Source organism: Eschrichtius robustus, chromosome 1, assembly GCF_028021215.1.
Source record: "Eschrichtius robustus isolate mEscRob2 chromosome 1, mEscRob2.pri, whole genome shotgun sequence".
In the NCBI taxonomy this organism is placed as follows: Eukaryota; Metazoa; Chordata; class Mammalia; order Artiodactyla; family Eschrichtiidae; genus Eschrichtius; species Eschrichtius robustus.
Window position 1 is genome coordinate 3150848 of NC_090824.1, and position 27349 is coordinate 3178196.

Sequence of the window (27349 nt, forward strand, 5' to 3'; positions counted from 1 at the left end):
TCCCTTTCTCCCCCATAATAGAGCCAAGGAACACATTCCAAAAAAAGAGAGATCTTGATAAGTGACTTTACATGTGGGACATCAAAGGACTGGGGGTCCCATCCCTATGCCTCACTTTCCTCATCCATAAAGTGTCAGTAGAAACAACTTTCTTTCCTACTTCCCAGTAAAATGCTGCCCAGATGGCAAGCTTACATATTTATTTTTTTATTGAGCCCAAAAGAAGCTTCTAGTATGGACCAAGTCTGGTGAAAGAGCAGCATATCACCGAAGAGAAAGGGGGCATAGTTTTTTGGAACTGGGGAGCAGGGGAGACTCAAGAAATAGTGTAGTGGTATTAACTGCAATAGTTGTCAAAAGCTCCTAGGAGTTAGATGTTATCAGGAATTTGTTACCAGGTAACGTATCTGCCATTATTACAATGAGCAAGATGTAGAAAAAGGTAGACAGTGGGGTAGAAAGACATTATTCTTTATAAATAAAATGTTCACTTGTGTGTCAGTATTCACATTAGAAAAATAAACATTCCTTGAAGTAGACCTCTGGGTAAAATACATATAAATCTAGGACTGCGGCTCTGGCTCCATTTCACTGAGGGGGCTCCGTCTCCACGGTTTCCAGAGGAACCCCTTCCGGGGGGCCCGCCTGCAGGGCAGGCCCCTCTGTGTCGGTCACTATGACAACGTCCCCCTCCCCAGACACTACAGAGCCTGGATGGGACAAGATACGCCCATCAGAAGTCTGGATAAATATCTGCTCCTGTCGCTGGGACAGCAACGTGGGGCCCCCACTGGCATTTCAAAAGCCATGGCTTCCCTGACGGCAGTGATTCACTCCAGCTCCCTCCGGTCAGCGGGTGTCTCGGTCCTGCAGGGCGACTGGTCCAAGTCCCCCGCGTGGCCTGTGAGGCCCCCTTCAGGACCCAGCAATCCGCCCCGGCTGGGCTGAGGCCCCGGCTCAGACGTGGTGCCGTAGGCATAGCCGGCTGGCATGACGTCCACGGACCATGCTTTCTCCTGCGGCGGGGCCGCGGCCTCCGGAAGCAGGACCTCGCCGGGGCTACACACCTCGCGGAGGCTTCCCACCTCTGCATTTCCAGGCCGGCCAGGTGGCAGGGCCATCGAGGTGCCGCAGAGAGCCCGGCTTCCCAGGCCGTCCCCAGCGTCCTGTTCTGATGAGTGTTCCTGGGCCTTCTCCCCAGAGGACGTTGCCACCTGGTCCTGGGCCAGCGATCCTGGTTTTCCTAACTGAGTATAAACCCCCGGCCCACGGGCTTCTCGAAACAAGAGAGCAGGGTCTGCAGACCCACTCCCAGCAGCTGAGTCAGCAAACGCTTTCAGCTGCTGGCCCACCTGTGCTGTGCTGCTGTTGAGCTCAGAAACCGGCATCGTGGGACTTCCTTCAGGTGGATGAGAGGCGCCCCCATTTACTCCAGGGGCAAAACCTAAACAGTTGGGAAAAACAGACAATCATTTGTGTACTGCTATGGCCGGTCACTGTACTCACTATCCAAAACAAGCTAGTCCAAAGTAATTTTCTTGCCCCCAAAATGAAAACATAAACCCTCCTTGTTACTTGGTAGCTTCCAAGAATGGATGAAATTAAAAGAGGAAACCCAGACTAGTTAGGGGAGAGGAGCTGTGTTCCAAGCAGGTGCCAGAGGGTCTTCATCGTCCTCAATGAACAAATCGGCCCTCCCCTCCGGAAGAATTAAGTAGTAAGTTCTAGAATGGAGAATGCCTCTGTAAACTAGAGACTTTAGGATCAAGGCAAGGTATCAGGCAGCCCTGATAAGATTTTAGAAAGTTATATAATCATTCTTAGTATGCCTGCCGTACGTTCCAACTGTCTCATTGATCAGTTCTGGCTAGAGCCGAAATAAAAGCTAGAACATGTCTCATTTTCAAATGTTAACTCTCAGCTGGCACTTAGAGCCAAGTCTCACGAAAGCCAAGCCATGGACTTGGTGTGTCCATGGGACCTGTCCCTGGTCTCAGGTCTGCCTAACTTCTTGGGACCCGCCCCCCCCGCCAGGTACAACCGACTCAGTACCACAAGGCAGCTCTTCATTTCAATAAGGGACCCAAGAAAACCCCAAAGACCCCAAGACTCACAGGGAATAAACATGGACCCACAGAACACTGGGAGGCTGGGGTAAAACTCTTGAGAAAGCAGAGGGTTCTCTGAGACGTGGCCACAGGGGCACCCACCCGAGCAGCAGGCCTCTGAGCCCCAGGGTGCACCCCGCAGAGAGCGTTTTACCCGCACTGGCCTCTGGGGCGCACGAGGCCGGCCCCTGCAGGCCTCCACCGTCAGCAGAATACTCTGTGGTGTCCTGGGGCACAGGTTCTCTTCTGGTCCTTTTCACCGAAGCCAGCCTCCCCTCTGTGGTCTAGGAAGAGAAGATGCAACCAGCTAAGACTAGGGAGAAACAGGCCACCTTGCACCTCTTCTTCCTGGAAAACAGTGTTGTCAGTTGAAGAGATCCAACCCCAATAATCCAATGTTGAACGGACAGTAGCCGGGCGCCCCCGCACGGCCATGCCCACCTCGTTCTCCCTCTTCTGTGGGCCAGCGTCCTCCAGCGCCTCCCGGTCCTCCTCTTGGCTGGTGCACTTGGGAGGAGTGCAGTCCGTGTGTATTTCTTTTTTCCTCAGGAATTCTTCTGTGATTCCTAAGGACTCGGCAACCTGAGCAGAAAGGGGCCCATAGAGACGCTCCACTCAAAACACAAGATTCGGAATCATGTCAACACTTAAGAACAAAGGGCTGAGCTTAAATCTATGAAGTCCCTTTGTACAGCAAGGTGCCACCTAAACAGTGGGAAAAATGAAGATAAATTGTCGTCACAAGCTTCATAATGTTAGTCTCACACCATGGTAACTTTCTTGCCCATTATTCCTCCTTTTTTGAATTCTCACTGGTATCTTCAGAAAGATAATCCTGCCCATTCTGGGACCAGATCTCCTTTCCCAGTTGGTGGAAAGGATGTGGGTTTGAGAGCCAGAGCTGGACCCCAGCACCTCTGCTCAGAGCCTGGGTGACCTTGGCAGCCACCTACCTGCTAAGTCTCCTTATCTTATGAGGGAGACCACAGTTGCCCTGAAGGGACTTTGTAAAGATTAGATTAGACTCCCTATGCAAAACCTATGTAAAGCACTGGATGTTAAGGTAATGACCAACAGCCATCATCACTGATACCTGGACAGCATAAAGAGAACACCACAGAGCAGGCAAGGGATGGGGCAGGAAGGAAGGGCAGCAGGTCACAGTTAAGCTAGAGAACAGGGGTTGGCAAGCTTAGTGCCCAACAACCTGACAGTGTCCCCTGCCAACAGAGCCACTGTCTTCGCTCCAGAGAGGCTGCGTCACATCCCTAACTGCCCACAAAGGAGGGTCCCAGTGAGCATGCACAGCGTTCATGCACATCCTGTCTGCTCCATAACAGGATGGTACCCACACCGGCTTAACCGACGGTTTATAAACAGGTAGGTGACCACTGCCAACCGGGGCATCTATGGGAGGCTTAGCAAAGAATCCATTGCATTTTTAAAATATATGATTTAAGAAAATAAAACACAAGAGTTTATTAGGTTATATTAAATATTAAATTTGTATAAAACTAATGATCATGACCCAAAAAAACAAAACCCAAAAAACCCATGTATTATATTACAGTGTAGATTAAGACTTCTTGCTACAGAAGTACCTGCTCTGTACTGAGAAAACACTCACCTTTCCAATCACAGACAGGCAGCTCCATCGTCGGTGTAATCAAATGGTAGGAGCAGTCAAAGTCAACATGGCCTAAGCAGTCTTCATTGTTATGTGAGTGATTTTTTAGTAAACCTGACACCACGTATTTACCTTCTGACCTACTTATGTACCTGTATTCACTAGCTGGTTGTATTTCTTAGATCCCGCATATAATTTATGTCATACCGCATTTGTCTTCCTCTGACTTACCTCCCTCAGCATAATGCCCTCCAAGCCCATCCATGTTGTTCAATTGTCTGGCGAAACCAGACTATTACAGCCCCGGCACGTGAGAGCCGGAAAAGCCCGTGAACTCAGTGCTGCCCTTTGGCAGAGGGGTGGAGGGTGCAAGGACTTGCCGGGAGTCAGTGAGCTGCTCGGTGGAGGCACAGACCTGAGTCTCCGTGCTGGACACAGCGAGAGGCCCCTGGGTGACCTGACCACGGGCCACACTCTGCCCAGCAAAGGGTTTGATCCAAGACAAGTACATCCGTATCAGTTCACGACATATTTTTGTCAAGGACCCAATATAGCTAAAGGCAATGACACTGAAATGAGAATTCTGTCAATGCAACCACAAACAATAACTACTGGTCCCTGTGTAACTCAGCCCTTTGCAAACACCTACACACTGAAGACACAGTCTATTAATAACTGTGATCATCGGTGAGTGGGAGGATTATGGGTGTTTGCAATTTTCTTTTAGCTTATCTGCATTTCCGAGTTTTCTGAAAAAAGCATGTATCGCTTTTATATTAAGAAAAAAACCCTGCACTTGATGGAAGAAAAAGCTAGAAGAAGTTGACTGTGAAGATGTCACTACTAAAATAAACATCCTCCTTTTTTAATGGACAGCCTTCCTTCGGCTATAAGAGCGAGTCTCTCTTGTGAGCTTGTTACCTTACTGTTGTTTATTTCCAGAGAACAGGGAGCAGAGCTACGGAGGTAATCTTGACACATTTTCTTAACCATTTTATGCAACTCTTCAAATTCCTTGTACACAGCTGGGAAGAAAGGTTTTGCTAGATGACCTTTTTCAACCTTAGTGAAGATAAAGATGACAAAAAAAAAAGTTTAAACCCAAGGCAATGAAATGGAAAATACAGAGAGAAATCTGAAAGAGGGAAGGACTCAAGTTCCTCAGCCCTCAGCAGCCATCAACACAGGCACTGCCTTCGCTCCCCAGCGAGAGCCTCTGTGTGCCCAGCTTTGTGCTCGGGGGGCACCAGAATGGGCCTGGGAGAAGCGGCCCAGGAAACAAACCAGCCCAGATGAGGGCCACCAGAGGATGGTGGCCAGGGGAGCGGTACGGGAAGGCAGAAAAGACCCTGAGGACGAAAACGGGCACATTCCGGGGCCTGCAGGCCAGGGAGGGCCAGGCCTCTGCCCCTCGGGGCGCCTCTAGGAAGCGTGGGTGCCGGCGGTGAGGCCGCATCTCAGAGCGGGCTCACCGGGGGCAGAGCTGCAGTGGAGGAGGCTGGCAGGGTGGGTGGGTGCCAGGAGAAAGGTGACTGTCGCTCCTCCCACCCAAAGTGAAAACAGTCACGGAGTCCACGCGCGGCCTGCCTGAGAGCCGTGTGCCGGGCATCCGGGCAGGGCCGGCAGGCTCACTTCAGCTCTGTCCTGGGGGAGGGAGAGGATTCCCAAGGGCCTGGCTCCTTCTAAGGAAATATGAAGGACGCCTTTCTAAATAGCTTCAAATCATCCCCTCAATCACTTAGAAACACTAAGGAGACTCACCTTCATCAGAAGAAATTCAGACACGGTCACGACCTGAGCCAGCAGAGGCAGAGCCAACTCCACTAGATCCTCCCGGTCACACTGGTGGAGAAACTACCAGAAGAAAGCGTTTGACATCTCTGAAAGCATGGAAAGAATTTCCCAGCAGCCAATGAGTTGTTGTAGCAAAGAACACAGAAGGCAGAAAGTTCCCTAAATTCTCAGTGATTACGCGCCTCTCGACTGTAAACGTTCTGCCTTGTTAAGTATCACACTTGCTCGCCCACTGACAAAGCCCCGTGGTCGATGCTGGGTTCAGAGTCTGGCTCCCGCACAACAGCACTGAGCGAGTGGTGGGCACCTGGAGAAGGACACAGCGGTGGGGAAACGTGCTTCCTGCTCTCCAGGGCTCACCAACTAGTGCCCGAGACGAAAATGCAAGCAAATCCCGGGGCAGCCCGCTGCCAGGAGACCACCACCAAAGTACACGTACAGGCAGGACAGACGAGGAGACTAGGACCCAAGGTCGGGGGGAGAGGATGCAGGGAGGGCACCATCCTCAGTCCTCAGGATGGGGGAGGGGTGAGTGAAGGGGGAAAAGAGGGGTCATGGATGCCTCTGGGCTCCCAGCTGAGCACCTGGGCAGCCCCCTGATAACAGGAGGTGGGGCAGGAAGCCAGCCTGTGGGCTCTGGCAGGATGTGGACGGGTCTACAGGACAGCAGATGGGGATGCCTGAAATCAGCTCTGAAGCTCGGGAGTGGTCTGGACAGAAGTACAGGCGTGAGAGTCAGCAGACAGAAGGTGGTTTGAGAAACCAGGAGGATGGGTGAGATCACCCAGGGAGGCAAGAATGTCAGGGCGAAACCGACAAGTCCTAGAAACAGTCGTACAAGGCTCAGGGAGGTCACGGGCTCAGGGCTTAGGAAGGGCCATCAGTTGGGAGCTGCAAACTGGCAGGGGTTCCGAGGAAGCCACAGATGGTCATAAAACAGTCAAAAAGCAAAAGGAAAACCTTTTCATTTGCAAGATAAAAATGTCTAATCGTGACTTTCAAGAGCCCTTAGAGCAAAACGAGCAGCTGGTTTCCAGCGCTCGGGAGGCGTGAGAAGGCGGGCGTGCGGGGCGCGGCCCCTCTGCGGCCTGGCCCACGTCCGGACGTCCAGGACGCGCGTCACGGTAGCAGCGGGGGCGCCTCCTCAGCCCCCCGCTCCCAGCCACGCGCACCTGGCAGTGCTGCCGCTGGCTGCTCCGGCCGCCACCTCTCCCCCTGCACAGCATCCCCGCCCAGCCAGGACAGGGCCCGATAGTGGACGGACACCCAGTTCCTGTGTAGATGAATGCCCGTTTCTGGGGGGACTCCCGTCTGTGAGATCAAGAGCGGTGCTGTTCGGAGCACTCCTCGACTCTCTGTGTGACAGGTGTGGCACTGCGAGTCAAGGTGACGTGTTAGGGTCGCCTCACTGGTCTCAGATCCAAATTCTGGATCCGCCACCGACCTGCGGGGTGACCTGGTACAAGTTAACAGCCTCTGTGAGGTTCAGGTTTCTCACCTAAGTGGAGCTGCTAAGGGTCAGGGCATCAGTGAAACGAGGCACGGCTGGAACCGAGCAGGAGGCACGGCAGCCGGCGCCACCGAGGGGCCAGCGGGAAGCTCGTGTGTAGGAGCCGGGAGGCCAGGCCCCTGACGGCGGCCACTCTTTCTGGGGCCAGTTGTCTCACTAACTTATCTCGTGCTCTCTCTTGCTGTTTTTCACTTCTTTTCTTTAAGATACTCATCCAGCCATTAGCAAGCAAATAAATACATCCTAGTCAAAGACAATTTGGGTAAGTTTGGGTTTCCGCTTTCCTAAGCCAATCCAACTAAATTCGATAAACTTACTTTCAAGGGGGTGGAATGGAGATTCTAGAGTTAAAAACCTGAAACATGCTTTTATACCTTGAAACTTTTTACAAAAAAATAGAAAACCATTTCTGTTGTTTTCTAAACTGCTTCCATGAAAACACAGCTTATAATTATTCTAAAACTGAAAAAGGCAAGCAGCTCTATATTTAAGGCCCTCTGGTCATTTCAAACAGGTACACCTAGGAGTTATTTCAGATAATGCTGTCTTTGAATTTATTACACACTTCAGCTGATTACACATCAGGTGAACTGTTTAATTGACCTAAACTGGGTATTTTACTTCTAAATTCAGAAACCTAATAGTGAACCGCCACGTACCATGCCAGAGACACAGGTTTCAAGAACAGGGTTCTAAGAGCGACGCACCTCCAGGAGCCTGGCTCTGCTCCTTGCTGGGCCCTGTGCACAAACTGCCCCAATGCCCACCTGCGGGCGAACCGCTCCGCTCTGCTCCAGGACGGCGGCGCTGGGCTCTGGGAGGGCCACGCAGTAGCCGCTTCTTCTAGGTCCGGGGTGTCTCTCTGATCCCAAAAGGGCTGAAAAACTTCCATTTTTTGGTTCAGACACCAGCGCCTCTTCAACGTCTACAGACTGACCATTCTAGATAGGGTTGCACACCCAAACAAAAATAAAATAATCATGCTTTATACACCATGATGAAAACCTTAAAGCAGAACAATGTCAAGTCAAAAGCAAGGAACTTGCTAAATTCTTCTTCCTTGCATAATTAAGACACATTAACTATAATCAATGCATCTTACATGTAAACCAAGTATCCCTTTAAGACACCAGATGAATACTACCCTGCAAGTCAGGACTGACAAACCCTAACCCTGGGGTGTTGCCCAAAATGAAACAAAAGACTTTTCTGATGTCACTACCATCTTAAAAATTGACCTGAATTTTGTTAATTCATAATTTACCCATGACTTTTAGATTTTTTATTGGATATGTTTCAAATACCATAAAATTCATCCTTTGGAAACATACAATTAGGTGGATTTTAGGATATTCACAAGCTTGTGTAACCATCACCACTATCTAATCCCAGAACAGTTTCATCATCCCCCAAAGAAACCCTACACATTATCACACATTCCTCCCTCCCCCCAGACCCAGCAGCCACTAATCTACTTTCTGTCTCCATGGATTTGCACAGCTTTGGGAAGAGAATCGGGATCTAACACTAGCTAGCTATTTCCTCATTCTGTGCCAATTCCCTCCTCCTCTGAAAAGAGGAATAACACACCTACATCTCCCAGGACTGGTGGAAGGTTAAATACAAGGAAAGCTAGCACAAAGCGTGTCCTCTTAAAGAATCTTCCCTCCAAATCTTCATTAAAATGGAGCCTCAGGAGGAACGCCAGGTCTGCCTGTGGCTTTAAGCACCACGTGGCCATCCACAGCCGACTCAGGAGAGGAGAGGAGACATAGTTCTTGTTGGAGGGAGCCGCTCTGGGACCCCGTGGCCTCAAAGCCGTCTGGAGCAAGGCTAGGTGCCTAAATTCCAGAAGTCAGATATCCAGAAGCTGCTTTTGCTGTGGTGTAAGATTTCATTACTGAAGGAAATGGAAGGTGCCAGCCGGCCTGGTCGTCCAGTTTGTCTGAGGCAGTCCTGGCTGCGCCTGCTGTCTCTTGGAATGACTAATAGTGCCCCTTTCATTCTCAGAATGTCTGGGTTTGGGTGACAAACTACATGGGCATCCAGGTCCTACCACAACTTAAGAAAAGTTAGAGGTCTCTCGAAAGTCGGGCTCTTGCCAGCTGTGAGAGGCGTAGAACCTCCTAGCAGAGGCAGCCGGGCCTAGAGTGCAAGCTTTGAGGTCAAAAGACCTGGGTCTAACCCCAGCCCGGACAGAGTCCTAGGCGTGCCTCGACGGGGAGCCTGTCATCCCCGCTGAGCCCCACGCGCCTCATCTCCAGTAGGGACCCCTGCACCTGCCTTTAGGGCTCTCACAGGATTGAGAGAATGTACGTGATGCTCCCGCCCAAAGCAGGCGTGCAACAAACGGTATGACTGTTATTACTATTATTACTGAGGCTGCAAGGTGAGACAATGTTTTTGAATCCTAACACAGGGCTGTCCCATGGTTCTACCACTAGGCCTCACTCAGTACAGATCTCCTGGGCCCAGGAGGTGTCTGTTCAGGTCCCAAGGAGCGGATGTGAAAGCGGAAGCAGCCGCCGGCCTCGGCCCTCCTGCAGGAACCCCGTCCGCTGCTGGGAATGAGGTCGCCACGAGCAGGCAAACACGCCTTTTCAACAGCTTCCAGGTCCCTAAAGTCACAAACTCCCATCAAGTAGTCACATCAATTCCAATGCCAGTTTCTCTATTTAACGTCTGAAAACTACAAATAACGAACAACAGCTAACACAAGTCAAAGGAAAAGGAAGGAAGCTTAAGACAAAGTGGGATGAGGGCGACCACAGAGGCCCGCCATTTGTTACAGTGATCCACCTGCTGTTTTTTAAATAACTGATCTATTGTACATGGCACACAAATGCTCACCACACATGTTGGGTAAGTTAAAACTTCAGTAAATAAACGTTGACGTGGTGATGCAAACTCACGGTGACTCGTATCTGCTTTGTCTGATTGAGTCTCGGAAGGGGCAAAGCAAGGAGAGAACACGGCAAGCAGACGTCTTACTGCGGACGCCCCAGGAAGCAGCCCTGTGGACTGGCGCCCCCCACTTGGACGTTTCCCAGGACCACAGTCATGTCAGCATCAGCCAAGAGTGCTTGCGATTAGTTTTACTGACCGGATCTACAGGACTGGTGCCTGCGTTCCCATCAGTAAACCGTCTGCACTAGAGGGAAGACACACCTCTCCTCGATTACCTGGCAGCAGTGCAGACAACATAAAGTTAACTTAAGGATGACGGACAGGGGACTTCCCTGGAGGTCCAGTGGTTAAGGCTCCGTGCTGCCAATGCAGGGGGCGTGGGTTCGATCCCTGATCAGGGAACTAAGATCCCACATGACGTACAGCGTGGCCAAAAAAAGATTAAAAAAAAAAAAAAAAGGATGGGCAGGAATCAGGACGCTATCACCAGACAGAAATGTTACCTGCAGGCCACCCCGTGCTGAGCGGGCCCCTTCCTCACTTAGAAGAGCTGGCATGGACAGCTCCGGGGATGCCAGGCTGGCGGTCCTGCCCTCCGTGGGGCCCGGGATCATGTTCCCATTGGCTTTCTTAGACAGCAACGTCTCAGGCTCCAGGTGGCCATGGCCTGGATTCAGTTTAAAGTGCCGGGCGAGCCCCCCCTTTCCTATATATGACTTTTCACAGGTCTGACACTTAAAAGTTTTGGGCCTCAGAGAGCAGCTCGATAAATCAAAGAGCGCCTGCCTTCCCCTGTGGTCTTCATCTTCCTCCACGCTCAGTTCTGAGTAGTCGTCAGAGTCTGAGGGGTGACCATCGGCCAAATCCTCTGTTTTTATGAATTTATAATCTTTAGCTTTATACTTGGGAGGTCGAGATATCCGTCCAGAACGTGTTTTCACTTTTAACGATTTTTTTAGTTTCTTGGTGCATTTTGTTTGCGAGCTGGAAATAAATAAATTTGCTGGACTGGATGAAGCAGATGTTCCTGCCGGCGGGTCAGAGGCTGGCAGAGGGGGCGGCGTGGTGCCTTGTCCACTCAGGGCCTCAGAGGCCAAGACTCTCCGCGCAGGGACTGGTCGGAGGGTGAGCGGCGGCCCCTGGACGAACACCTGAACGGGAGGCTGAGGTGGGTGACTCGGGAAACGCGGCTGTGGCCCGGGGCTCAGGAGGGGCTGCGGCCCGAGCAGCCGAGAGCTGGCGACGCTGAGCCCCAGCGCGCTGCAGTGCCTCCCGAGCGGCTGGCTCGGCCTGGCTGTCTTGGGCTGGATGGTGGCCAGTGCAGGCATCGGCTTTTCCTGAGCTTTCGTCTCTCCAGATGTAACCTTGACACAAATGGCTTCCAATTGCTTAAACACGGAAAGAGAAAAGAAGCACCATGCTTATCAACATTTCTGCAATTTTACTCTCATCTTAAATCTACTGTTGAGATTTTTTTCTAACTTATGCATCTTACGTAGAAAAACATCTATATAATGTATCTGTACTGTTTACAGTGGTGTTTCTCAGCCTTTCTGCCCAGTCCACAGTAATCTATTTTACGTCACACCCCTCGTGCTTGCAGAAACATTTGCATATATAAACAAAATAAAAAGTTCATGCACTTACCATTCCTACATAAATGCCTTCTGATAGTACCTACTCTACATCACTTAAAAAAAAAATACCAGTCATGACCCACTAATGAGCTCATGAATATCCTTCTTGATAGTTTTACCACAGGTGTATTAACTTGGAGTTCTTAGTACTCTAAATTGGACTCAATTCAATGTGTGGCCTCTTTTTTAAAAGTTTTCAGTGAAATTCTGGAAACCAAAAAAGCCATGAAGAACTATGTAATTCAGGTCGCTACCACCTACCTTACAACATGCAACATTACTACCCGGGGAAAGCCCTCTGCTATGCCCCCAACCCGCATGCCTTTTTCTGAGTCCTATCTTGAATTTGCTCTTTACCATTCTCATGCATTCTTTATATTACACTTGTAGATATCCCTAAAAATATGCAGTTCCGTTTTGACGTGTTTTTAAGCTTTAGGTCAGTGAATATCATCTCCGGTATCTTGTCCAGAGATGATAAGTCCGGGGCTTTCTCCTCGCTATCTTGCCTGTGAAATTCTCCATATTGAGGTGTGCAGCTCTCAGGCGTTCACTTGCCCTGCAGCACGAGAACAACGTTCTCCTGTCAGAGGACAGGTGGTCGCCAGCCCTGCGCTCTGGTCTGCTCTGCGCTGTGACATATGTGTGTGTATACACGTGTGAGTTTCTCCAGGGCACACACCTAGGAGTGAGGCTGCATTTCTTCACCAACTTTTTTTTTTTGACATCTAACAAAGTTTTAAATGCATGTGCTTTTTGATCCCCAGCAATCCTGCTTCTTGGATCCCAGAGGAAACACTGGCACAGGCACAAAGATGTATGTCTGGGAGGTTCAAGGCAGCACTGTCTGTAACAGCAAATCACCCACCAAAGGGAAGGGCTGCTGCCAACAAGGTTCCACAAATACTGAGCAGTGCCCGGGTGCCCAACACAGCGCTGCAGGTGTTATGGAGACAGCTGTCATGGGCTCGGGGAAGGGGCAGCAAAACAAGGCCCCTGCCCTCACCGAGCAGAAACAATGAGCATCTTTCTCCAGGGAGAAAAGACAGACAAACCTCATCACCCAGAGCCGGCTTTCTCAACCACAGCATAACTGACATTTCGGACCAGTAAGTGAGTCGTGGCAGGCGTGCTGTGCACTGTTGAGCGCCATCCCAGCCTCCACCCGCCAGATGCCAGTAGCACTCCCCAGACTGTGACAATCAAAAATGTCTCCAGACAGTGCCAAACGCCCCCCGTGGGGCAAAACTGCCCCCAGTTGAGAACCACCAACTTGGGGTCACCAACAGGCCCTCTTTGGACTCAACCCTCTACCAAGTAGAGGGTCAATAAAAATATCACACAGGACAGAATGGAAACCCTCACTGACATCAAGCTGGAGTGTATCTGTCTGAGTGCATGTTATACACTTACTACAAACAGCAAAGACAAGTCAACATATTGGTTTTTGAGGAAGGGTACAGAGCTGGTCCTGGGCTACTGTGAATCCAATGACAACTAGATTTACTTGCACATCTTTTAAGAATCACATTTGGGCTTCCCTGGTGGCGCAGTGGTTGGGAGTCTGCCTGCCAATGCAGGGGACACGGGTTCGAGCCCTGGTCTGGGAAGATCCCACATGCCGCGGAGCAACTAGGCCCGTGAGCCACAACTACTGAGCCTGCGCGTCTGGAGCCTGTGCTTCGCAACAAGAGAGGCCGCGATAGTGAGAGGCCAGCGCACCGCGATGAAGAGTGGCCCCCACCTGACGCAGCTAGGGAAAGCCCTCGCACAGAAACGAAGACCCAACACAGCCAAAAATAAATAAATAAATAAATAAATAAAACAAAAAAACACACACATGATGTTAAAAAAAAAAAAGAATCACATTTGTTTCACTTTACTACCAATTACTTAGAATGTGTCTCTAAGCTCTTGGGGTATTACCAGATAATGCCATTAAAGACAGACAGACAGATAGAACCCCCCCCAACCCGCATGCCAAATCCTATTGCTTTAGAATTACCACAAGTGGCCAAGCTGGTCTAATTCTTTCATCTGCTTTCCAGATCAGTTTACCAAGTGGGTACTATACTTGATACTTTGTTATATGTCTACTTCATTCAACAAAGTTTTACTAAGTATCTCTGGGTGCCAATACACAAACAAAAGTTAAGTCCCAGCCTCACCCTTGGGGAGGGGGTGTTTCCCCTGCCCCACCTCAGTCACCTACAGACCTGCTGACTCAGGATATCCTGCCTCAAAATCTGTACCTTCAAAGCTCCACTGATGATTCTGAAGGCAGACTAGGTTTCCTAAGGAACACCGATAGGAAAATGACACCATGGTGCAAGGGGTGCAGTAAGAGGGGCAGGAAGAGTTCAGGCCTGGTAGGCTTCCCAGAAGCGGTGACCTCCACGGGGGGCCTTGAAGGCTGAGTAGAATTTTTGCCAGATGGAACACATATTCTAGGTGTAAGGAAAAACATGTGAACGCAGGGATGCATGAGAAAGGGCACGTTGTGTGGTAGGAAACTGGAAATGTTTCTGTGGGGCAGGAACGGGAAGGATGGGAGGGATAGGGGCTGACCTGTGGGAGTGTGTCCACTTGGTCTGTGCCTTCTAATCCACACCACCCCCAACAGAGAACCACGGGGCCCGGGATCTCCAAAGGCACACCCTGCCCCACCTCCAGCACTGCCTCTCCTCTCCTGTATTTTCAACTTGGATCCACCCTTGCAGATCTAGTTCAGATGCCACCTCTTCTGATTCCCTCAGCCAGAAATAACCTCTCCCTTTCTCTCAATGCATTTAGTTCTTTATGGTACCTCTAGCTTTCTGACCTTGATCAGAAGTTATCCTGAGTCATGTTTTACCTCCCTGGTAACATCATAACCTCCCTAGGGGCAAGGTACACATCTGATTTGTCTTTGTGGCCTCTATGGCACAGCTTGAGGGGGGGGGCGGGCAAAGAATATTAGCTGAACAGACTGCAAAATTACATCGTCGTGAATGCAGGTAGAATTTACATCATTCCAACTAGATTAGCTACCGAACACAATCATGCTACCTAAGTTTGCTTTCGTTTTCTGGAACACGTCATTTTTGGACTCTTTCCTAAGCTACCAAACCCAAAAAGCTGTAGCCACATTCAACAGGCCCTGGAGAGTAGCCACACAGGGGGGACGCTGGGCAAAAATCACTCAACCCCTCTAAGCTAGTTCCTCATCTGTAAAACGCTGATAAAAGCACTTTTGCGTGTCTGCTGAGAGCCAAGCGGCTCAGCACAGCACCGGGCACGGAGCAGAGGCCAGCAAACGAGCCACTGGCACCCTTCTGACTCCACAGACCTGCTGTGCAGGGCTTATGGGAGAAGCATCTGTTTCTCCAGCAGAGTACGAGCTGGAAAGCTCACCCAAGGAGCCAAACCTCCTGCAAGTAAGGAAACTAAAGCCCAAAGAGGTCGCGTTACCCAAGGTCCCACCTCTATGAAGTATGGCATTTGGGCAGAATCATACTTGTCTTCCCAAACTTTAGTGAGACAACCTTTCCAGTCTTGATGACCAACTGGGTATGACTCTAAACTGTCAAAATCACCCAGTCAAAAACAAAACCGTAAGTGAAACCCTGTGAAGATTGCTGATTCTATTCTCTGCCTATTTATTCTAGTGCAAGAAGAATCTATGGCAATTCTGGAGTAAAAAGCATTGTCCTTTACAAGCCCAGTGCTGAAAGGGGATATGGCTTTACACGTGATGGGAAGGACCTCAGGCTTCAGGTGCTACACCGGACCCTCTGGGCTCGGAAGACCATATTCTAGATCCAGCTTCCCTAGCAGCCAAGAGCTGTGTGACGGGGAAATAGCACCGCTGAGAAAGTATGTTGGCCAGTATACAGAGTGCTTTCACGTATCTCATTCATTAAGCGAATGTCGGGCACGTGCTGGGCCATTTGTCGCTGGGGTTACAAACACAGGCACTGCCACAAGCCCTGCAAGTTACTGTAATGTACTTATTCTGTCCTGAGTCTCGGCCACTCGCAGCACCTTCCACCTGGAAAATTCTCCTCTTAATGTCCTTCTAACCCATTCAGGTCTCCGCTCCGGTGTCAGGCCTAAGGACTGCTCCCTCTACAGCAGCCCCCGTGTCAGGCCCACAACGTGCCTCACGTTCTTCAGGGCTGCGGTCGACGCTGTGCCTCGGGCAGTGCCCGGAACACCGTGAGTGCTCAAGGAAGGCGGAATGAACGGACGAAGGCCTGCGAGAGGAGCCAGGCGGCACGGAGCAGCCCTGAGCAGGGCTGGGTCCCAGGCAGGGGCCGCCATGGGCACAGGCTCCGAGGGCCCGGCGCGGGGGAGGAGCTGAACACGCTGGGGCGGTGACAGGTGCGGGTGGCCTGCGGTCCCCATGGAGCTGAGTGTGGGGACGCCCTGAATTGTAACGCGGGCGGACACCGGTCTCTCGGGCTGGGCAGCTCTAAGGCCTGAGGGGAAGCGCGGGCGCGAGCTCCGGCCTGCCCGCCGCGAGGCCTCGGCCCCCTCCGGGCCTCAGTTTCCCCGGAGGTCCCTCCCGGCGCCTCACCTGCGGCGGCAGCAGGCGCGGCGGGCGCGGGGGCTCGGCCCCGGAACCCCGCTGTAGGGCGGCCTGCTGGGCCGCGTCCCGCAGCCGCCGCGCCGCGTCCTGCAGCACGAAGGGCGGCGGCGGCGGCTTCGCGGGTGGCTGCGCCTTCGTCACCTGCTCCAGGACCCGCCGCAGCTGCTCGGGGCCCAGCGGGGCCACGCGCGCGGCGCTGCCGCTCTGGCCTGCGGGAGCCCGGCCGCCGCCGCCGCCATCCTCACTGCCGTCCTCAATCTCCGGCTCCGCGTCCGCCATGACGGCCGAGGCGGGGACTCGAACCCGGGTCGCCGAGCGCCGGCCGCTCAAATGTGCGTCACCTGGGAAAGGGGGGCAGCTACGAGTGCCCCGCAGGCCAAGACACCTCGGAAGGCGAACGCACCTGACCGAGCAGATCGGTAGGCGGGGCCTGAGCTGTCCCGGCTCTGCCACCGCGTCGCCAACAACAGGACCCGGCCGTATTTTCTTAGGGCTTGTCGTGGACGTATTTATCGTTCACATATCACCTCCTCCAGGAGCTGTCCGGGAACTCTCAGGCAACGGTCCTCGAGGTTCCAGAGCCCCGGCCCTAACATCACCCTGGCCAAATGTTCTCAACGTCACGTGAAGACCCTGCCTGGACGTAGACTCCTAGGCCCCACCTCCACACCTTCCGATTTAATATATCCGAGAGGGGGTTCAAAGTGTGAATTTTTTTTAATAAATTTATTTTATTTTATTTATTTATTTTTGACTGCGTTTCGTCGTCTTTGCTGCACGCGGGCTTCCTCTAGTTGCGGCGAGCGGGGGCTACTCTTCGTTGCGGTGCGCGGGCTTCTCATGGCGGTGGCTTCTCTTGTTGCGGAGCACAGGCTCTAGGCGCGCGGGCTTCAGTAGTTGTGGCTCGCGGGCTCAGTAGTTGTGGCGCACGGGCTTAGTTGCCCCACGGCATGTGGGATCTTCCCGGACCAGAGCTGGAACCCGTGTCCCCTGCCTTGGCAGGAGGATTCTTAACCACTGCGCCACCAGAGAAGTCCCTCAAAGTGTGCATTTTTAACAAGTGTGCTCCCCAACCCCGAAATGGTTTCCATACCGGCCCCCTCCTCCCTACCCACTCACCCAGACGGGACGCACCTCGAGGGTGTAGTTTTACTCATTCAGTGTCCAGCGGTGCACGCTCAGGGAATGAATGATGGACGAATATGAATGAATGAACAAACGAGCGAATGAACCGCCCCACCCCTCTTCACAGCTCAGTCCGCAGCTCTACCGCCCCCACTTCTTCGGCCCATCCTTTCCCAGTCTCCCCTCCTTTTACTCTCCTGATTCAGCGTGTCTTGTAGCCGCTAGTGCGTGCACCTGTCTCAAGGGGGCAGTAGAGCCATTGGTCAACAAACACTAAGCGCTTGTTGGGTGAGTCATCATCGCTGCCCTCTGTATAGAGTCTAGGCTGGAAGAAGGAAGACAAAACCAGCATTTGCAGTATAATATGGTGAATGCCATGATGCTCCTGGTGGGGGCAGCTGGGGGCCAGGCTGGTGTCTGAGAAGTTTCCAGTGAACTTTCTGATCATTTTTCTCTCCACAGGACCACCATCGTCATCATCATCATGGTCAATACTCTCGCATTCGCTATGCTCCCTGCAGCGTCTATCATTAGTAGCCTCCTAAGGATTGGCCAGAGGGGAGATTAGATTTGTGGAATTTGTTTCAATTTCTTTATTTCCTTTTTTTTTTTTTTTCCTCAATATTTATGTATTTGGCTGCGCTGGGTCTTAGTTGCGGCACTCAGGATCTGGGATCTTTGTTGCAGCGTGCAGGATCTTCCTTGAGGCATGCGGGATCTTTAAGTTGCAGCATGTGGGATCTATTTCCCCGACCAGGGATCGAACCGGGGGCCCCCTGCATTGGGAGCGCAGAGTCTTAGCCCCTGGACCACCAGGGACGTCCCTGTTTCAATTTCTTAATCCTTTTTCTTTCTTTCTTTCTTTCTTTCTTTCTTTCTTTCTTTCTTTCTTTCTTTCTTTCTTTCTGTCTTTCTCTTTTCTTTTCTTTTCTTCCTTCCTTACTTACTTTCTTTCTTCTTTTTTTTTTTAAACTTTTGAAAGAAAGACCTTCTCATCCTTCCATCCTCAGATGTCAAAAAGATCCTCTCTGATCCCTAAGCCAAGAACTGCCCCTCATCTAGAACACAGTATCCCATTTATCTTTTTGAGCCTGTCAGGGAGGAAAAACTTTTCCTCTATCCTCTCAGGTTCAGTCTCTGGGGGAGTGTGAATTAAACCGACAAAAGACAGATTAACAAGAAAAAAGGCCGTTTTTAATAATGTATTTTTATTCATGTACCTACAGGAATTCACAGAAAAATGTGACTCAAAGAGGCAGTTAGAATGTGGGGCTTATATAGTATTATCTTAACAGGGGAGGGGATGGGTGGAGAGGGCACTTACTGGAAAACAAACAATTTAGGAAAGATAAATAGGCTCTTACCTAGAGTAGATGGGAGATAAGATAGTTTTATGACAATGCCTGTTTAGGTGTGTGTGATGCCAGCTTCTCCTCTCCAGTGATAAACGTCAGTCTTGCCTGGTTGTTCCCTGGGGATTTATGACAAATGAATTCTTTTGAGTTCTTTTGGAAGGCTCTACTTTAGGCAGATGAGGCTTTTCAGGAACTCAAATGGCTTCTGCTCAAAATAATTTTTATGCCGCAGAGGTGTATTCTGGACCCCTTCAAGCCCTTGTTTAGGAAAGTATGGGCTCTGAGGGCAGCAACCTCGGCTGGCTTCTCCTCTGCAAGGTCCCCACATCTAACAAGGTGCCTGTAACACACATCCAAGGTGTGAAATGCAACCAGTGTACAGGTGTCTATTCTAGAGGTCAGCAGCCCTAGGTTCTCCTTCTAACTGTTCATAATAACAACGGTCCCATCGCTGGCATTTAGTGGGCACTTTTAGTACACACTGAGCACTTGCCAACGGCTTTAAGCCTGTGGTCTGTGGCTTTAAGCCTTGAGCCGTTACAGATTTAAGTCAGAGCTTAAGACCTATTTGAGAAAAGAATGAATGATTGCCCCCATGGCCCCGTGACAAGCTGAGAACAGCGCCCTCAGGGTCCAGTGGTCTCAGCGCCCTCAGGGTCCAGTGGTTAGGACTCCGTGCTCTCACTGCTGGGCCGGGTTCAACCCCTGGTCTGAGAACTAAGATCGGGCAAGCTGCAGGGCTTGGGGAAAAAAAAAAAAAGAATGAATGATCTAGTAGATGTTCTCACTGGAGATTTTTCAAGCATGGTTGTGAAATGGAGCCGGACTTTATGGTCTTTCCCCGCCATGTCCTTCGCCTGCCTTTTGTCTGTAGAAAAACTTTAGCCAAAGAATAAGTGTAACCAGAGAAGTGAGAAAATACAGAAGCAAAGGAAAACAGTCAAACAGGACAAAACAATAATAGTTTAGTCAGAAAGCAAAGTCAAGGACCTTTAGTTCCTCCTCAAGGGCTATACATAGTATTCTGAGCCGTATCCTGGGAGCTGTCTTGTAGGTACTGAAATCCCCACCAGGTGGAAGAAAGTAACTACATGATGACCAGACCGTAGCCATGACAGAAGCTGCCACAATTCCAAGAATTGGCCTCAAAGAAATGGGAACAAACCGACCCTGCAACTGAAGATTAACTGTACTGAAAACAATCAAGATGACGCTGATCAGAGCACCGCAAATTCAAGATGACCGTCAGAGCTGACTGTGCTGTTTCTGCATGTAGCCCCCTCCCTCTGTCTATAAAAGCTCTTGCCCACTGGTTGTCAGTGGTGGGGAGTTGGCCTTTGGACAGGAGTCCGGCCTCACTCCCCGCCACCCCCCTCCCCTCACTGTCGGCATCTGAAATAAAGCAAACTTTCCTTTCCACCAACCTTGCCTCTTTATTGGCTTTTGAGCAGCGAGCAGCCAGAACCCACTTTCGGTTACAGTTGGACCCTGATATAATATGGCATTCACCCTAAAAAGCTAGACTTTGTTAAACTAAAAATGCCTGACTTGGACTATGAGTGAGAAATTCATCCAGCTGCCCTCTGGCTACACACTGCAGAACCAGGAGGAAGAAACGTGAAGTCTAAGAGCTCTCTGAAAAACAAAAAAGTAGCAAGGGGTTTCCAGATGCTTCTGTTACCCAAAAACTAGGTTCGCCTCTTGGTGGGTGTGGAGTCAAAAGACAACCTAGCCAAACATTGAGAGAAGGAAGGATGTATTACTTGCAGAGAGTAAGGAGAACACCAGGGATCTCTCTCAAAGAGGTGTCAATCCAAACAGCAAAACTGTGGAAAGGGCTTGGGTGGTATATGTATATTCATGAAGGGGCTTGGGTGGTATATGCATATTCATGAAGGGGCTTGAGCAGAGGAGAATTCAGCCTAGAATTGGGGCAGAGTTGTTGACTGAAATCACGAGGGTCAGAAAAGGTCAACATCATCAATCTTTAGGTTCCAGTAGATCTGGTGAAGAAAGTTTAAATTCTGCAAAACAGCTCAAGAAAGTGCTTCTGGCTAATCTTTACCACTGAAACAGAACTGGGAGTCTTTACAACTGATTTATTATCTTTGGTATTGTTACTTCTCTAGCTCAATAACAGTTTGTTCTTTCGTTCCCTTAAGATCATTGTTACTGAGACCTGTTCAAGGGCAAGCATTGTGGCCAGGCTTAGATCACAAAATGACTTAGGCCTGAAAGGGCTTCTCTCATGTCAAGAAAGCCATGCCTGGTTCTCTTTCTCCTGCCTGCTGCCCAATCTGCTTACACTTCCACAACCAGAAGGGCCTCACTAAAAACATGGCAGTCATTGGCTGGTCACTGTTTCCATGTGGGTTGGAATTTGTGTCTCTCATCTACTGCTCCCTGCCTAGACTAGGATGCCGGGCATGCAGTAGGCTCTCCATTAACATGCGTGGAATGGTGCTCTCCTTGGCAGCACATATACTAAAATAGGAAGGATACGGGGAAGATTAGCATGGCCCTCGCGCAAGGATGACACTCAAATTCTTGAAGCGTTCCATATTCAAAAAACAAAACAACAGCAAAACAAAAAACAAAAAAAGGGGGGAATGAATGAATTCCAAGCCTGGATTTTCAATTCTAAGAACTCCAGAAAACTGACGTCTCCCCGCGAGGGGCCTCAGAAGCTCTGCATTAGGTAACAACCGGTGGTGGCAACTGAGAGCATCCTAAAAAAAGACCCTAAGTGGGCTGCAGGCTTGCAAAGCGCCGGGACTTGGGGTAACCAGTCACAGCGCGAGCCCGCGCGGGATGCTGCCCTCCCTCCCCACCGGCAGCCTGCCCCAACTTCCGGGCCGAGTCCAGAATGATTCCGCGACTCCCTCCTGTTTGCACGCGGCGCACAGCACTCAAAAGGCATATTTTTCAAAGACAGTTACAGTTGTAAAAGAAACCCATAACGTGGGGGAGGGAAAGAAAACAGCCGTATTTGTGGCCCGTACGGGGATCGAACCCGCGACCTTGGCGTTATTAGCACCACGCTCTAACCAACTGAGCTAACCGGCCGCTCGACACGCTAGCGCCGCCGGCGCACCTACGAGGTTTCTCCGCCTGCTCCGGGCCGTGAGCTGGCCAAGCGCCTCTAGGCGGAGTCACCGCACTGACTCCCAGCCGGCTCCCGCGGAGGGCTGTTGTCGTCCCCATTGGCCAGATGAAACAACTGAGACCCTGGGGCCTTTAAGGAGAAGGGAGGTGACTTCTTACAGCGAATCGGAGGCTTTCGCAGGGGAAATGCAAGCTGCTCTTAAAACTTAACTCGGGAGTAGGATTTTCCAATATTGCAACTCAGTGCAATTTTTATTCATCTCTGAAAATCCTTGCAGCATGGAAACTTCGTGTATTAAGAGCATTTGGCGAGGCTAAATACAGCTTGGAAAATGAAGAAAACCAGATAAAGGACAAAAGAACCACCGACTTCCCCACCGCCCCGAAACAACGGCTACTGGAGACTTGGCATCCTTCTGGCCAATCTTTTTTCACTATACGGTGTATTAAAAAAAAAAAAAAAAAAAAAAAAAAAAAATATATATATATATATATATATATATATATATATATATATAGATTCAATTCAACCTTGTTAAAAAGAATATAATTTTTATGTTACTTTTTTCACTTAATATTCTATTATAAGCATATCCTTCAGTAATTGAAAATGTCATTTAAAATGGTTCCTCAGTGTTTCTTCAAGTAGGTAAGGCATAGTTCTTCCTTCCCCCTCCTTCTGGAATGTCTGGAAATTGTTGTCACTTTGCCCTCTCTTGCTATTTAGCACATGAATAAATCATAAAATAGGGGCAGAATGGGCAATATGACAGCCACTGCAAAGGCATAGGGTCTGTATGCAAAAAAAAGGAGAAAAAATGCTGGAAAGACAAAACTCAAAGATGTCCATTCCCCCACCTGTATGTCCCAGGGGTCTCTTGGTCTCTGAGAGGCCCTAGCCACCTGTGCTTCTGGGGCAGACGCTCCAGGAGTACAGGAGGGGAGCACCAGCTTTTCACACTGTCCACGGCTCTGGTCTGATTACTCCAAAAAGCAGTAACCATCTCCCACGGCAGATGTCTCATCAAGGTTCCCTGTTGCGAGCAGCAGAAGCCAACTCTAGCTAATCTTAACAGAAGAGATTTAACTGAAAAGATGTGAAGTAGCTCACCCCACCACCAGGAAGGCTGGAGAACCAAGTGCGGACAAAGAGCCACTCGGTCAAAACATTCTCATTCACCCTGGCAATGCCCTAACCCCAGGGAATCAGCTGCGAGCAAAACAGACCGAATCCTGTCCTCACGGAGCTCAGTTTAGCAAAGAGGTGTTAGAGTGAGTGGAAAGGTTTAGGTGCTGTGCTGTAAGTAAACTGTGCTGGTGGTGGAGGGTTGAGCAAGTTCCTGGAGACTGGGACACTTGATTAGGACAGATAAATGTAGGCCAAGGGGGTAGAGTGAGCTGCCCATGACGGCAGGCATCCTGTCCATTTTGCTTACAGCTGAATGCCCAGAGCCTAGCACTCTGTCTGCAATAATATGTGTTTAATAAATAGGAATCGGATTGTTACCGAACCAAACTTGGGTCCCCTCGCCCATTCACTGTAAAGCCCATCTACTGACCCCGAGTTGTGGTGAAGGAAAGCACAGCGTTTATTGTAGGGCACCAAGCAAGGAGTTCAGGAGTGCGAGTGCTCAAAATACCCCAACTCCCCATGAGAGTCAGCACAGCATTTTTAAAGGCCAGGTGAGGGAGGGGCGTCGCAGGGTACGTGATCAGCTTGTGCACAATTCTCTGATTGGTTGATGGCGGTAACAAGATGGTGTCACAGGGCTTAACATTATCAATCCTTAGGCACCAGTAGGTCTGGGGGCTTCATGCTCATGGTCATCAAGTAGTTAAATTCTTCCCCTTGGTGGTGGTTTTTAGCATCTGTAAAACAACTCAGGAAATGTGCATCAGATACTATTATCTAGGTACTTCCGAGAGGACCTAGAGCAGAAGATATGGGGGAGGGGTCTGTCCCGGGAAGGTCCCATAGGGTTGTGCTCAGTTACAAGATGGATGAACGAGCTAATTCCAAAATTATCTTACACTTTAAAGCAAGGTCAGATGGGGACTTCCCCTGGCGGTTCAGTGGTTAAGACTTCACCTTCCAGTGCAGTGGGTGCAGGTTCAGGGAGCTAAGATCCCACATGCCTTGGGGCCAAAAAGCAAAACATAAAACAGAAGCAATATTGTAACAAATTCAGTAAAGACTTCTAAAATGGTCCACATCAAAAACAAACAACAACAACAACAAAAAAGCAAGTCAGATAAAGTTATTTCTTTCTGTTCACACTGTCCCCTTCTGGCGCAGCCCTGATAGGGTTGCCAGATTTAGCAACTAATTTAGCATAATAAGTATGTCCCATGCAATATTTAGGACATGCTTGTACTCAACCAGTATTAGTTGTTGATCTGGAATTCAACTTCAACTGGTCATCCTGTACCGTATCTGGCCATCCCGCAGCCAGAGTAACAGCCGTTTGAAAGGCCTCACCTAACCAGCTCCTTTCCCACATTGCCTCTGCCACCATCACCCTCCTTCCTGGTGTTCCAGCCGCGTGTCCTGAGTGGGCGGGGCGCTCCCGGCCAAGTCTATTCCAAGGCCAGGACCCGAGGTTGGGGAGACGCAGTGACTGAATATAGACGGCAGGGGGCACCCTAGATCTACGTAGTCAGCTCCGCACTTGGGCGCCTGGTCTCCTCGGAGCCCGGTGCTGACGGAGGGCTCGGGCCTTTACCCACCGCTATTCTCCAAAAGCCTCTGAACTTCTCCGGCCATTCTCACTCCATCTTACAGGGCTTCCAAGACAAACAAGCCCTAATTTTCATTCTTTGAGTTAGGAAAACGCAAACATACGTGATCAGAATTAAACGGTATTGAGTATTATTACTCGGGTTTTTAAATGTCCGAGGGGGGAACTTTGGCTCATGCCGCTACCTTGGATTTTAAATAGTCATTTGCTTTAAATTCAACTTATAAAACTTGTCATTCTGCTTATAAGTTGGATCCTTTGGTATGAAAATAAAGGCACACTCTAGTCGTTTCCTAGAGCTACCATAGTAAAATACCACGAACTGGGCGACTTAAACAACAGAATTATTCTCTCACAGTTTTGGAGGCCAGAAGTCCAAGATCAAGGTGTCCTTGGGGTTGGTTCCTTCTGAAGGTTCTGAGGAAGAATCTGGTCCATGCCCCTCCCCCAGCTTCTGGTGGTTTGCTGGCAATCTTTGATGTCCCTGGGCTTGTAGAAGCATCACTCTGACCTCTGCCTCCATTCATGGATCCCAACTTCCTAGAACAGTGCCAGGCACGTAGCACGTGTTCAATAAGTATTTGTTGAATGAATGGTAAATTCATTGTGCTGGGCATCCCACAGGACTTTTCAAGTTGGAAACATGTCCTTTCATCCTGATGAAACATTTCTGATGAATGTTCCTGAAGGAGATTTGACCACTTCCTTCACTTCATATGCTCTCTTTTCTTTTTCTGGAACACCATTCTTCAGAGGTCAGACCTTCTGGGTTGATTCTCTAATTTTCTTCTCTCTTTTGTCTGTCTCCTGGACAATTTCCTTGAACTTTTTTCCAACCTTCTTTTTACATTTTTATTTTGCCTCGGGGCCCTGGTACACACAGACAAGGAGAGAGCAAAACACTTTCAGTATTGAAGCTGACTTCTTGCCAGTTGATTCTGGAAAAAAAGGAAAGAAAGGGGGGGAAGAGAAATGAAATCCTTCATTGTACGATATGTACTATGTCAAAGCTGTTAGACAATACAAAAGAAAAATAGACAAATAGAAGGGTTTTTCAGATGTTGCTTCTAATTTGCTACAACAAATCAGTTGGTTCCGGGGACTTTAAAAAATGCACTTCTGGGACTTCTCTGGTGGCACAGTGGTTAGGAACCCACCTGCCAATGCAGGGAACACCAGTTCAATCCCTGGTTTGGGAAGATCCCACACCCTGTGGAGCAACTAAGCCCGTGCGCCACAACTACTGAACCAGCACGCTGCAACTACTGAAGCCCGCACGCCTAGAGCCTGTGCCCCGCAATAAGAGAAGCCACCGCAATGAGAAGCCCGTACACTACAACAAAGAGTAGCCCCTGCTCACCTCAACTAGAGAAAGCTCGCGTGCAGCAATGGCCAACGTAGCCAAAAAAAAAGGATAAATAAAATAAATTAATTTAAAAAAATGTACTTCCTTAGAGTATGTACAATCATTGCAAAGCTTTTACAAAGGTCTCTTTTAGACACAAGAGACAGCTATAGAGGCACAGGGAGCTGGAAGCCGCAGACTCAGATCAGAGCCCTGGGTGGCCACCAGCAAGTGGGTGATCTTGGCAAAGCCCTTCCCCTCTCTGGGTCCCCAACAACAGGCCACATGGCTTCTACACCCTGTCAGTCTGCCTGTTTCATTCTTCCCTATCAATGATTAAAGTTTGTGCTAGATGCTCAATAATCAGTGAAAATCATTGCCTTGCCCCTGTCATAGAGGAATGACAGAGCAGGTGACAGCTGATGATGTTTCTTGATTAGTCAACAACATCTATTGAACATTTGCTCTGTGCCAGGCCTGTGTTAGACTTGCTGTCAAATCTGGCCTCTGTACACCGATACCAAATTAAATCTCGTAGACAGAGTTTTGGGTGAAGCAGAAAAGAATAGCTTTATTGCTTTGCCAGGCAAAGGGAGCCACAGCAGGCTAATGCCCTCAAAACTGTTGTGTCCCAACCTGGAGAGGGTAGTGAGGAGTTTCCTAGTAATGGTTCACAGAGGGCGTGATCAGCTAGTGGACAATCTTCTGATTGGTTGGTGGTGAGGTAAGTGGGAGTCGGCATCATCAACCTTCTGGTTCCAACTGGTCTGGGGTCTCCGTGCTTGTGGGCAGCAGACAGTTAACTTCTTCCACCTGGTGGGAGCTTCAGTATCTGCAAAACGGCTCAAGATATTGTTATGTGTATCCCTTGAGGGGGAACCAGGACTCCGCCCCAAGGCTGCACTATTGTTTCTTTTTTTTAATTTATTTTTTATTGAGGTATAGTTGAATTACAATGTTGTGTTAATTACTGCTGTACAGCAAAGTGACTCAGTTATACACATATACACATTATTTTTCATATTCTTTTCCATTATGGTTTATCACAGGATATTGAATATAGTTCCCTGTGCTGTACAGTAGGACCTTGTTGTTTATCCATTCTATATGTACCGGTTTGCATCTGCTAATCCCAACTCCCAATCCACCCCCACCATCTCCCCCTTGGCTTGACTGCTCCCCGCTTGTCTCCGAGTCCCCTCCCTTCCTTATTAGCAACTGTTTGAACCTCCCCTTTGTAATTCAGGGAAGGTCGTGGAGGCTGAATGAAGCGTATTTCCTGCAAACAAGAAATGGGGTACACAGAAAGGCTTTTGTGCCCTGGAGCCCCACAGGGTCCTGGTCAGTTTCAGACTCTGGGCAAAAATCAAACAGTATTGTATAGTGCACCACGGACATGGTATTTAATCTTCACCACCACTCTTTGGAGAGTGTATTTTTATCCTCATTGTACATGAAATGAGGAAACAGTGGTCCTGTAACTTGGCTGGGGTCACCCGGTGTGACCCTCACTCCCCTAGCACTTTAA

At 49.7% G+C, this 27349-nt stretch overlaps 1 protein-coding gene, 1 long non-coding RNA gene and 2 other non-coding genes across 4 annotated transcripts; 1 reads left to right on the forward strand and 3 right to left on the reverse strand.

Annotated features, from left to right (window-relative positions):
- Positions 1-219: 219 nt before the first annotated feature.
- Positions 220-16470, reverse strand: ZNF839 (zinc finger protein 839). Its single transcript, XM_068540281.1, has 8 exons — positions 16142-16470; positions 10450-11334; positions 7747-7980; positions 5497-5589; positions 4657-4797; positions 2550-2690; positions 2263-2392; positions 220-1444 (listed from the first exon to the last, which is right to left on the reverse strand). Exons 1-8 carry the CDS (start codon positions 16430-16432, stop codon positions 831-833), a joined length of 2529 nt encoding a protein of 842 aa, XP_068396382.1. The 5' UTR covers positions 16433-16470; the 3' UTR covers positions 220-830.
- A 4623-nt stretch (positions 16471-21093) lies between these two features.
- LOC137778028 (U6 spliceosomal RNA) lies at positions 21094-21200 on the forward strand. The gene has a single exon (XR_011076711.1). It is a non-coding gene; the product is annotated as a U6 spliceosomal RNA (small nuclear RNA).
- Positions 21201-21625: 425 nt separating this feature from the next.
- TRNAI-AAU (transfer RNA isoleucine (anticodon AAU)) lies at positions 21626-21699 on the reverse strand. The gene has a single exon. It is a non-coding gene; the product is annotated as a tRNA-Ile (tRNA).
- A 1753-nt stretch (positions 21700-23452) lies between these two features.
- Positions 23453-24275, reverse strand: LOC137767417 (uncharacterized). The gene is made up of 3 exons (XR_011074527.1): positions 24218-24275; positions 23770-23874; positions 23453-23607 (listed from the first exon to the last, which is right to left on the reverse strand). It is a non-coding gene; the product is annotated as an uncharacterized lncRNA (long non-coding RNA).
- Positions 24276-27349: the final 3074 nt, after the last annotated feature.

Bases quoted from the DNA above. Each gene is read 5' to 3' on its own strand.
- ZNF839 (XM_068540281.1), bottom strand. From the start codon at position 16,432: ATGGCGGACGCGGAGCCGGAGATTGAGGACGGCAGTGAGGATGGCGGC. The intron at 5,590-7,746 runs GTGCGTCGCTCT...TTCTTCTGGTAG, and splicing joins GCAGAGCCAGGCTCCTGGAG to TTTCTCCACCAGTGTGACCG. The intron at 2,393-2,549 runs GTGGGCATGGCC...TTCTCTTCCTAG, and splicing joins CACAGAAGAGGGAGAACGAG to ACCACAGAGGGGAGGCTGGC.